The sequence below is a fragment of the Canis aureus genome, chromosome 1 (genome assembly GCF_053574225.1).
Source record: "Canis aureus isolate CA01 chromosome 1, VMU_Caureus_v.1.0, whole genome shotgun sequence".
NCBI lineage: Eukaryota > Metazoa > Chordata > Mammalia > Carnivora > Canidae > Canis > Canis aureus.
The window spans coordinates 114,884,179-114,895,975 of NC_135611.1; the positions used below are offsets into that span (position 1 = coordinate 114,884,179).

The 11,797-nt window shown below is 55.7% G+C and overlaps 1 protein-coding gene and 1 long non-coding RNA gene across 4 annotated transcripts in view; one reads left to right on the top strand and one right to left on the bottom strand.

Moving 5' to 3' along the window:
- Nucleotides 1-11,664, top strand: part of SIRT2 (sirtuin 2) — a 17,670-nt gene extending 6,006 nt beyond the window's left edge. For both annotated transcript variants that reach the window (XM_077852623.1, XM_077852624.1), the window contains 12 exons: nt 1,566-1,607; nt 1,777-1,883; nt 1,977-2,033; nt 2,331-2,399; nt 7,124-7,253; nt 9,031-9,090; nt 9,371-9,426; nt 9,544-9,620; nt 9,712-9,763; nt 10,530-10,600; nt 10,722-10,788; nt 10,903-11,664. In XM_077852623.1, the coding sequence (XP_077708749.1) occupies nt 1,566-1,607; nt 1,777-1,883; nt 1,977-2,033; nt 2,331-2,399; nt 7,124-7,253; nt 9,031-9,090; nt 9,371-9,426; nt 9,544-9,620; nt 9,712-9,763; nt 10,530-10,600; nt 10,722-10,788; nt 10,903-11,064 (950 nt within the window). In that variant the 3' untranslated portion in view covers nt 11,065-11,664. The remainder of the gene's footprint in view (nt 1-1,565; nt 1,608-1,776; nt 1,884-1,976; nt 2,034-2,330; nt 2,400-7,123; nt 7,254-9,030; nt 9,091-9,370; nt 9,427-9,543; nt 9,621-9,711; nt 9,764-10,529; nt 10,601-10,721; nt 10,789-10,902) is intronic.
- The window catches only part of LOC144286372 (uncharacterized), a 38,503-nt gene continuing 32,171 nt past the window's right edge, over nt 5,466-11,797 (bottom strand). For both annotated transcript variants that reach the window (XR_013354453.1, XR_013354455.1), the window contains exon 6: nt 5,466-8,382. This is a non-coding gene — a long non-coding RNA (uncharacterized LOC144286372). The remainder of the gene's footprint in view (nt 8,383-11,797) is intronic.

The following is an 11,797-nucleotide window of genomic DNA, read 5'->3' on the forward strand; positions in this document are numbered from 1 at the left end:
GGCCCCTGCTAGGTCCAGCTGGGCCTGGTCCGATGGCATCCTTAAGACAAAGCCAAGGCCTTCATCACCCTTGCTGTCCTCTTCACACAGGACACCCCAGAGGCACCCGGTTCAGGGACCCCACACTTGCGCCTGTCCATCAGCTGACGGGTAGATGCCAGGGTACCGCGTGGCAGGCCTGCCCGCCAGCAGCTGACGAGGCAACAGGGCTATTTCTGCACAGCCCCGTGTGTTTGTGAAATGATTCGACTCCTACCACACCTTCCCATCTTTTTTTCTGAAAGCCAGGGGAAAATGGGGGAACGAAATGCTTCTACGCGTACAAGCCCTGGGTGTCAAGAAGTACAATTGGCTCTAAGAATAATAGCAGACACACATATAGTGTGTGCTCAGTGCCAGGTACTGATCTAAGCTTCACGTGAATGAATTCATTCTCTCGACAGCCCCGAGAAGGCAGTCTATAATTGTGCCCATCTTACAGAGCAGGAAGCAGAAGCCCAGAGGGGAGATCTGAGCTAAGACCCCAGTCCCCCCCATTGCCCCCCACTGGTGAGCAGGAGAGCCAGCATCTAAAGCCCCCTTATCTACCTGCTTGCTGTTCATCGGGTGAGGGCCGAGAGTGGCAAATCTTTAGTCTTCACCTGGAAATTCTCAGACTCCTGGTGGCTGCTGTGTGTTTGATCATAGAGGAAAGAAATATGCTAAAGGAACATGCTAGAAATAGATGGTCATTCACGATTGTGTCCAAAAGGGCACCTGGGTGGCTCAGCGGTTAAGCGTCTGCCCTTGGCTCAGGGCGTGATCCCGGGGTCCTGGGATCGAGTCCTGCAATGGGCTCCCCACGGGGAGCCTGCTTCTCCCTCTGCCTGTGTCTCTGCCTCTCTCTGTGTGTCTCTCATGAATAAATAAATTAATTTAAAAAAAAGATTGTGTCTGAAAGGTGAGGTGAAGCCACAGAATTTTTTTTTTTTCTTTTTTTTTTATGATAGTCACACAGAGAGAGAGAGAGGCAGAGACACAGGCAGAGGGAGAAACAGGCTCCATGCACCGGAAGCCTGACGTGGGATTCGATCCTGGGTCTCCAGGATCACACCCTGGGCCAAAGGCAGGCGCTAAACCACTGCGCCACCCAGGGATCCTGAGGCCACAGATTTTTACAATAACCTGTAGCTCTTCTGGGGTTGGGGGTACCCCCTCCCCCCAGCCCTCTCACCAAGAGCTCATGTGTTTTTGTCTAGATCTAGTTAGGAGGAGAAACTTCTTCTCCAAGTCTTTTCTCGAGTCTGTCCATGTTGGTATAATTTGAAACAGGGGATTCCTCATCTCCACGCTGGCTCTTCCGCCAGCAGACTGTGCGATCCTGCCTCTACCTGATCCTTGGTTTCCTCATCTGTAAAATGAGGGTGTTAACACCACCCGCCTCAAGATGCTGGGGAAGACCCTTTGTGCATCTGAAACGTCAGCCGTGGGGCCTGGCACTGAGTCAGGGGTGTCAGGCTTTGATGGGTGGCGTTAACTTGGGCCTGAGCGTACGGTCATGTGACGCCTACCCTCCTCTTCTCCAGGTCGCAGGGTCATCTGTTTGGTGGGAGCTGGGATCTCCACGTGTAAGTGCCAGCCCTCCCCCCACCAGATGCCCCCACATTGGGGGGCCCTCTTCCAGGGACTGGAGGGAGCTGTGCCTGGGCCCTTGACAGGGGGTTTGAGGGGCTATCGATGGGGCCAAGGCCCCTGACCCATCGCTCCCCACCTCTGCCCTCCCCCCGCCCCCACCAGCTGCCGGCATCCCTGACTTCCGCTCCCCATCCACGGGCCTCTACGCCAACCTAGAGAAGTACCACCTTCCCTACCCAGAGGCCATCTTTGAGATTGGCTACTTCAAGGTACGTGCCCCCAGGCAGGGATGTCTAATGGTGGGGGCCACAGGTTCACCTGGCTCTGAGTGCCCACCTGCCCTCCGGTTCTCTCTCCCACAGAAACACCCAGAACCTTTCTTTGCTCTCGCCAAGGAACTCTATCCTGGCCAGTTCAAGGTGAGCTCTTTTTTGCCCAGGTGATGGGAAAGCTTGGGGGGTGACAGGCACAGGAAAGGCTTCCACTGGGGCCCTTCTAATAGATGTCACGTGGTCACCAAGTACATGGGCTCCAGGCCACCTGCTCCCTCCTTTCCCATTCTTGTGACCTGGCATCTCAGTGTTCCCATCTGTGAAATGGGGATAGGGATGCTCCCAAGGCCAACAGGATGGTTCTGTGACATAAAACGACAATGTGGTGACATGTGGCAAAAATGCCCCATCATGCTCAGCATTGTCCTGCTTGCTCCCTTCCAGCCAACTGTGTGTCACTACTTCATCCGGCTGCTGAAGGAGAAGGGGCTGCTGCTGCGATGCTACACACAGGTAGGCGGCCGTGGACATCCCCGGGAGGAGCAGGGCTGGCCGCAGGTGTCCTGGCCCCTTGGGGCCCAAGGACCCGGGCTGCTGATTCCTCACCGTGTGACCCGCAGTGAGCCCCTTACCCAGCTCAGCCTCAATTTCCCCTTCTGGAAAGCAGAGACCAGAACAGCTTTGCCCTTTGGTACATGGTGACATGGCAGTGAGCTCCTCCCGGGGCCATCCTGTGCGTAGTGAGAAAGGGCCTCATGTTGGAGAGGCCACCGCTGGCGAGGTAGGTTTCATGTTTGGTGAGGGTTTGCAGCAGACGGGCACAGAGTGAGTGGGTCTAACGAAATCAGGACACTGTGACCGTGTTCCCACCGGTAGATATGGTCTTAAGGAAGGGGCAAGGGGCATCTTTTGATAATTTGCACAAAGGCCTGATATGGGCCATGGACCATGGCTCATCCGTGTCAGGTGCTGAGCCAAGGGCCTTGTCCCGGGCTCTCCGGCAAGAATGGCTCACATTGTTGGCTTCTGGACTAATCAGCAAGATATTTTCAGGGACTCGCACCCCTTAACTGTAAACAGTGCGCCTCTACCTTTGTTTTATGAATATGTGTTTTGTGAACAAGCACTGAAATTATGTAGTGGGGACGATGACAGCAATGTCATGCCATAACTGATCTCTCGGGGGTGCCCGGGTGGCTCAGTCGGTGGAGCATCCGACCCTTGATTTCAGCTCAGGTCATGGTCTTGGGGTTGTGGGGTAGAGACCCGCATCAGGCTTCACATCAGCAGAGAGTCTGCTTAAGATTCTCTCTCCGTCAGCCTCCCCTCTTTGTGCTCATTTTCTCTCTCTCAAATAAATAAATAAATAAATAAATAAATAAATAAATAAATCTATCTTTTAAAAAAATGATATCTTAGAACCCAAAATTATAAAAGACAGGGAATCCTTGGATATAAATGGGCGTTCTAATATTTTCTTCCTGCACCTGGCAATTTGGAGCCTGCCAGCCTGGGAAGCTGCCACCAGGGGGAGGATGAATTTGTTTTAAGTCCCAGATTTCTCAAACCGGAACAGGAGCTCCTGCCCAGGGCTTGCAGTGGTGGTGGCCTGGGAAGGGACAGCCTCTCCTTCCAGGAGGACCCCCACTCAGGATAAACCTGACCGTTCTTCCCAGAGTCCATTTTATCCCCGTGGCTCAGACATGGTACAAACAGCTCACTCCAAGCCGAGGGCCCCCTGTGCGCGATTTCATGACATCAGCCCCACGGCCCTGTGTTGTCATCTTCCGTCATGAGTGTTTACTGAGCGCAAACCCCATGCCAGGCCCTGCTGGCAGCAACATCCCTGCCCTCCTAGAACTGATAGTCTAATGAGGGGAGAGAGACAATGGACAAGACAGGGTTGGTAGCACGTCCAGTGTGCCACGATGTCTGTGGAGCACCATTAAGCGGGAAAGGGGAACTGGAAGTGCTGGGGGTGGGGGGGTTGGTGCCATTGTCAACAGGTATCAGAGAAGGCCTCACCAAGAAGGGGACATTTAGACAGGAAGGGAAGGAGGGTGACATGGGATCATCTGGCCGGGAGAGTGTGTTCCAAGCAAAGGGAACAGCCAGGGCAAAGGCCCTGAGGTGAGACTATGTGGTGTGTTTGAGAAGCTGGATCCGGGTGAGCAGAGAGGAGAGCAGGAGAGAATGGAGGAGGCGAGCTCAAGGAGGGGGACAGGGGCTGACCTTGTGGGATCCTGGGGCCAAAGGAAGGGCTGAGTGAGATAGAGCCACAGGAGGGCTCTACGTGGGGTGGGACGGGGTGACCTGAGCCAGGCATCCCTCTCTGGCTGCAAGTAGGGGGCTGATGGGGAGGGCAGGGTGAGGAAGGGGGTCCTGCGATGTCCAAGTAGAAGAGGCTGGAGGCAGGGGCCAATGAGGGGAGAAGTGTGCGGGTCACGAATCTGCTTCAAAGGTGGAGCCATGTGAGGCCAAAGCCTCCGCCCCAGCACAGAAGCACACCCACGGCGAGCTACCTTCTCGTGAAATCCAGCATCAGTGCACTCTGGGGGCCGTGGGAAAGGTGCAGGCGTCTGTCCCCTCCCGGCAATAATTAATGCATGCATTTAGCTACACATACGTCATCAAAACGTATGTTTTGAGGCCTATTACAGAAAACAGAGGCAAAAGTGGAAAAAAAGTTCCACTCTCATGTTTCAAGAAACCATTTTGTTGTTTTGTTTTGTTTTGTTTTCAAACTTGTCACCCTCTCCGTCAACCTCAGCCACTTTTTGAGTCACTGACCCAATTTTCTGGAACACACTGTCTTCACTTCTTTCCGAATTGTGATGATGTGGCACTTCTGAAGCTATGTACGATAGCTATTTTTATCTCCAGATACAAGTCTCCATTCAAACATGAGAACAGTTGCCCTGTTCGTTCAAGCCCTGTGATCTCCACAGCAAAGCAGCTTATCGTCCTTTTAAATATCTGCATGGCCTTTACCCGCCACATAGGGCTTTCTCTCACTTAACTTCCTGTGTGGAAGACCCTTCCATATCCACACCCACATAGCAGCTTCCTGCTTGCTCTTTTCTTTTCTTTCTTTCTTCCTTTTTTAGGATTTTTTAAAAAGATTTTATTCATTTATTAATGAGAGACACACAAAGAGAGAGGCAGAGACACAGACAGAGGGAGAAGCAGGCTCCATGCAGGGAGCCCGATGGGGGCCTGGGGACCCGGGATTGAGTCCCCAGGATCCCACCCCAGGCCAAAGGCGGTGCTAAACCGCTGAGCCACCTGGGCTGCCCAGGATTTTATTTTTAAGTAATCTCTCCACCCAACGTGGGACTTGAACTCACAACTCCAAGATCCAAGAATCGCACAGTGAACCAGCCAGGCGCCCCCGACTTCATGCTTTTTCAAAGCTGCCATTGCCTTCGTGTCCATCAGGGGGACACAGTGTTTTAAAACAAAAAGGGAGCCAAGGTTTAAAAAACGAGATTTCAGATGAAAATCCAGACTTTAGGCTCCTCTTGCAGATTGAGAAGAGCTGGCTACGCCCCACCCTGCCCCGCCCGGGGTCCTCCAGAGTCGGGGAGCGCTGCGCTGGAGCTGGGGGGGCCACTGCCCACTGTCACCATGCCCTGCTTCGTGCCACACACCCCAGCCACATGTCACTTGCCGTTTACCATCATGTGCTCATGACTCTTTGTCCTTTAGGAGGGGGCTTCCTGGGGCCATACCCCCCAGCCGCCAGCCTCTCTCCCCTAGCTGGCTTCTCATATCACAGGGGCGCCTGGGTGGCTCTGTCTGTTAAGCGCCTGCCTTTAGTTCAGGTCATGGTCCCAGGGTCCTCGGATTGAGTCCCACATGGGGCTCCCTACTCAGTGGGGAACCTGCTACTCCCTCTGCCTGCTGCTCCCCCTGCTTGTGCACACTCTCTCTCTTTCTCTGTCTCTCTTTCTCTTTCTCTCAAATAAATAAATAAAATCTTTCCAAAAAATATTCTATACATAGGGAAACAAGTACACACGTTCATATATAGTTTTCCCACAGCCCTTGTTCTCCTGAGCCTTTTAACCTCTTGGAGGCATCATTTCAACATCAGGACACACAGGTCAGCCTCGTTCTTTTCCAATTTGTGGTTTCTTTATCAAAAGTGGCCTCAGACTAACAGAGGCATCTGAGTAGTTCTTGTACATGCTATACAATTATTTGCACGCACACTGCTTACTCATGTGTGAGGGAGTCAGTAGACTGAGTCAAGTCACAAAGGCAAAACTAAAGCAGGGGGAGGAGGCAGGGGGAGAGCTGCAGGGAGTGTGGGAACAGTGGCTCTTGTCTGCCCATTGGGGGAACAAGCTGATCGCTGGCAGGGAGCAGAGAGAGCAGTGGAGGCCGTCTGCCCTTGAAAGACAACCCTTTCGGTTGTTCACGGAGTCTCGGGGAAACCGTGCCGGGGTAGCTGGGGGCTACATGTGACCGGCCATCTCTGGGTGGCATGTGCCCATGTGCCCCGTCAGCACCTGCCCCTGCAGCATTCCTCACGGGCCAGCAAAAGCTGCTCCCGAGGAGCTGCGTGATTTAAGAAAAATGAGAGCGCTCATATGTCTATATGGAAGAGAAGAACAGCCTGGCTGGTTGAAGGAGGGATATACCTGCGTCTGAAAAGAATGCGATGACTGTGCCATCTCTGAAACAGACCGTAGTAAGAAACCCTACTGCTAATTAGGAAAACAGTGATTAAAACCAAATAAACCCTCCCGATTCACTTATTTCTGTTAATGCTTGGCCAGGCCTGCCATATCCAGCTGCGTGGGTTGGCTACTGCACAAGGACGCCACACCTGAGGGGGCTCTATCTACAGCAGAGACATTGTAGGGCTTGTTCGTGAAGGCCAACAAATTTCTAGCAGGTGGCACTAACGTCGTGTGGTCCTAACAAAACAAATTTTCTGAAAAATGGAAACAAAGTGGCCCGATAATGCGGAAAACCTCCATATGGGCTGATGGTGGCCGTGGGCCTAGGCTCACAGATGTATGAGCGTGGGCCCCGCCGTTAAGCATCTGTGACTTTTACGCTTCGGTGGCACCATGAGATGAGCGGAGGGCTTTACGGGCACACCGTGCCCCTCGTTTCTCCTTCGCTTCCTTCTCCCTCCGTCCCATTTGCTTCTCTTCACAGCGCCCTGCTCCTGCCCCTGAGGGGCCGGCTCGCTGCTGAGCCTTTCCCCCCACCTCTCCCCGCAGAACATAGACACCCTGGAGCGGGTGGCCGGGCTGGAGCCTGAGGACCTGGTGGAGGCCCACGGCACCTTCTACACCTCGCACTGTATCAGCCCCCTGTGCCGACGGGAGTACCCGCTCAGCTGGATGAAAGGTGAGGCCCTGGAGGTCATCCACGAGGGCGGGCCTCCTGCCTCCCGTCGGCTCCCCAGCGCCAAGATCAGGGGCTCCACGCTGTGGGCTCCAGCGGTGTCCTTGCTCTGTGGCCCCCCGAGATCTGAGGCAGCAGCGGGGTCTGCAGCGGGCTCCCAGCACCACCTCACAGCCGGGTTATTAGGGGAGCAAGGTCCAGACCCAATTCAGCCGTACGCAGAGATGTGTGTTGGCAGAGAGGTCGCCGGACCACCATGCAGTCTGTTCTGTGGGGTCTGAGGCCCCGGCCCTTTGTCCTTTGAGGGGCTCTGATCTTACCTTACAAGAGGGGCCCACGGAGGGAGACACAACTGCACTCTAATCCGTACCTGCTCAGTATGGCAGCCGCTGCCACATGTGGCTCTGGAGCGCTCACAGATGTCACTACCGTGACCAGTGGACTGAATGTTTCATTTTCCGTCATTTTTATTAATTAAAAAGTTAAAAGCCACATGTAGCTACGTGCACCATACTGGACAGGACGGGGCTGGAGGCCCCAGATCCGATGGCCCGTTAGTCAGATGCAGGCAAGCATGTTCCGTGGAGCGTGGAGCTGGACGCAGGCCTGGTTAGGGACAAAGGCGGGGGGCGGGGTGGGGGGGACTGTCCCGAGGGGTCCAGACAACAGGGCTTGTCAAAGTCAGCGTCCCCATCCATGGAAGGGCAGAGTGTCCAGAAAAGGGGGGAACTATTCCTCCGGCCCACATTTCTCGAATGCCATTGAGAGCCTTTGTCTGACATCCATTGTGCTGCCGAGAAGCCACACATTTCACCCATGGAAAGCCATTTCTGACATTCTTTATGCTGGTTTCACAAAGCCTCTGGTGTTCATGTGAGACAGAGACAGCTGCAGCATTTGTGGTGGGGCCTCTGGAGCGGGGCCTTTCTGCCAAAACGCCAGCTGACCGCCGCTGGGGTGAGGCTTCCAGAATAGCTCAAGTGCGCGCAGCTGGGGGTAATGGACGAGGAACACGACCCCATTGTGTGTCACTTACAGCAAGAGTGTGCGCATCCCCCACAAAATATCATGCTGTCCATGCCGAAATAGTCTAAAGTGAATTGCAGACATTAAAACGGGGCTCTTTAAATACCTGTTGAAGGAATGAATGAATGAATGAATGAACAGTTGAACAAATGAGCTAGGATTCTGTGGGGTGCAAGTGACAGCATGTTTCAAGCTTCCTTCCTTAATAAGCAATCAGGAGCATGATTGTCATAAGGATGGTGGTGTGGGGGGGGGGTGTCTGTCCCAGAACCCAAGGATGGTGGGCAGCTGGGCCCTAGGATGTGTCCCCATCCCAGGATCGTCTGCAATTTCTTCCCTCTCTGTCACCAGGCCTGGGGCTCACCAGGCCTCTCACCCAGGATAAAATAGAACTGCCCCCAAAGACCCCTGGGGGAGCTTTATTGCCCATGTTGGGGGGTGGGGGGTGGGATCCAGTTACCCCTGTAAAGGGCAAGCATCTGCTCATTCATCTGTCCTTGTGTTTATTCATTAACTCAATAGACGTGACCTGGTGCTCGGAGCCCCCCATGCCCTCCACCCCGGAACCCTGGGCGATGGGTGGGGGGAGGTAAGGGGCAGCTCTCTAAGGAGGGAGGGCCTTCGTGAGCAGGGCACACCCCCAGGAGGCCCCCCAGCGACCGAGGTGTGTGCGTGGACCGTGAGGGCTGGCTGCAGCCCCAGACCCTAGCCCAGAGTCGCTTACCTCCTCTCCCTTCCTCTTCCCCACGCCCAGAGAAGATCTTCTCCGAGGTGACTCCCAAGTGTGAGAAATGTCACAGCGTGGTGAAGCCTGGTGAGCCTCGGGGCCAGGGAGCAGCCTGGATGGACTTGGGCTGGGACCCCCGGCCCTCCACGAGCCCCTGACCGGTGCCCCGAATCTTTCCCCGGGAGAATGGGTCCTGTAGCCCCTCACCTGCGCCCGCTACTCTGTAGCTCCCACCTCAGCCCCTCGGGTCAGCCTTCTGCTGCCGCCTGTTCTCTCTCTCATTCTCTCTCTCTCTCTCTGACCCTGTCTCTGCCTCCCGATTCACCTTCTCTTTCTGTCTCTGTGTCTGTCCATCTGTCTGCTTCAGACATCGTGTTCTTCGGCGAGAACCTCCCAGCAAGGTTCTTCTCCTGCATGCAGTCAGTAAGTGCCTCCCCAGGTAGGGGAGGGGTAGCGAGCTGCAGGGCAGGGGTGTGGGGGGAGGCAGCCTGGCCCCTGCTGAGCCTCTGGGACCCTCACTGACCACCCCCCCCTCCCCAGGACTTCCTGAAGGTGGACCTCCTCATCATCATGGGTACCTCCCTGCAAGTGCAGCCCTTTGCTTCCCTCATCAGCAAGTAGGTTGGGGTTGGGATTGGGGGGTGCTGCTGGGACCGGGGGTGGGGGTGGCCAGGACAGACCCTTACCACTGAGCTCCCCATCCCCCAGGGCGCCCCTCTCTACCCCGCGCCTGCTCATCAACAAGGAGAAGACTGGGCAGGTGAGTTGGCTTTTATGTGAGCCCCCCTCTGTCTTCTCTTCCTCTTCCTCCTCCTCCTCCTCTCGGGGGTCCCACATTCCCTTTCACTGGCTTCCTCAGAAACTGAGACCCCTCAGCTCAGAACTAGGTGCTCTAGAACCCGGAGGGGTCAGATTCCAGGCCACCTAGACTCTGATTCTACAGGCCCCGGGGTCCCTCCGGCCCCTTCTGAGCAAGTGAAGTAACTCAAACCAGCTTAAGCCAGAACAGGACTGCTGGGCTTTGGGTAAGTGAGGAGTCAGGGTGAGCAGGCCCCAGGGCCCACAGCACAGCGTGAGGAGACGCCCACTCCCGCTTTCGGCTCTTTTCCTGAGGTGGCCTCCCTCCCTCATCCCTCATCCCTGGGGAGGGGTGGTTCCTCGAACAGCCAAACACTCCATGTGCCAGACACTGTTCTAAGCATTGTCTGGTTTAATTTGTTTTATTTTATTTTGTATTTTTTAATTTTAAGTAGGCCCTATGCCTACTATGGGGCTCAAACTCACGACCCTGAGATGAAGAGTCACATGCTCTGCTGACTGAGCCTGCCAGGTGCCCCGTAAGCGCTTTCTAAGTATTAACCCGCTGACACGACAATGCCAGGAGTGGCTGGTAATGGCCCCCACTCTACAGATAAGGAAACTGAGGTTTGGAGAGGCCAGGTCACTGAGTGAAGTCACAGAGCAGGGAACAGCCCCAGGCCACCTGGCTCCAGGCTCTGTGCTCTGAGCTCCCCTCTCCCCCACAGACTGACCCTTTCCTGGGGATGATGATGGGCCTTGGAGGAGGCATGGACTTCGACTCCAAGAAGGCCTACAGGTGAGTCCTGGGCCTGCGAGGGTCACAGCCGAGGTGGGAGGGAGGGCATGAAGGCACGCGGACTGGGAAAAGTGGGCAGGGGCCTGGGACAAGCTGAGAGCTCTGACTCTCCCACCCACAGGGACGTGGCCTGGCTGGGTGACTGTGACCAGGGCTGCCTGGCCCTTGCCGACCTCCTCGGATGGAAGGTAAGGAGTCTACCCCGGCCCACCCGGAGCCTGTCCCCAAACCCCTGCCCCACAGGTCCTGTGATCCCATGATGCACAGTGACCTCTAACTTCTATGAACTTTGCCCCCTGCAGAAAGAACTGGAGGACCTTGTCCGGAAGGAGCATGCCCACATAGACGCCCAGGCAGGGTCAGGGGCCCCCAACCCCAGCACTTCAACTTCAGCTTCTCCCAGCAAGTCTCCACCTCCTGCCAAGGAGGAGGCCAGGACCAAGGAGGGAGAGAAACCCCAATGACAGCTGCCTCTCCCCGGCAAGACGCCCAGTTCCTTTGGGACAGCAGAGCCCCAGCCAGCCCTGGCCCCCTCTAACTTGCAGCTCTTGTCTGGGGAGCTCAGAACATCTCCCCAGTCTCTTAACCACTCCCGCTCAAAACTGGGGCCCCAGCCCCCTGACCCTGGTGAACCTCTAACATCACCCAAGGGCCGAGGCCTGGGCAGCCCATCTGTAACAGCCCGCGCGGTCTCTAACCACCCGCGGGGACGGGGTCAACCTCCCCTAATCTCTAACTGCTCCTGAGGCCAGGGCTGCCTCTAAACACCTAACTGTTCTGGACAGGGGCCCCAAGGGCTCCCCAGGGCTCCCCAGAGCCCCCTGGGCTCTCTACTGCTCCTAGGGCAGCCTGTGGCCAAGTAGACCAAGTCTACCCTGGGTGGAGTGTGGACCCTCCAAACGTAACACACTCTGGGGGCAGCTGAGCCTGAAGGCCTCCCAAGTCTGTGCCTCCCACCACCAAAGTGGGTGCTGGGCCCCTTCCCTGGGGACCCACTTCCTCCGTGGGGAGGGGCAGATAACGTTGCTTATTGAATACAAAATAAAAGTGAAAACAACTAACAATCAGTTGTCTGGTGTCCCTGTTCCTTTCCGTGGGCACCCAGGGACGCAGAACACCTCCAGGCTCTCATGGGGAACAGCAGGGGGGTAGACAGGGGGCCCCAGGGGCTGCGAGAGAGCCTCGGGGCTCTTAGCC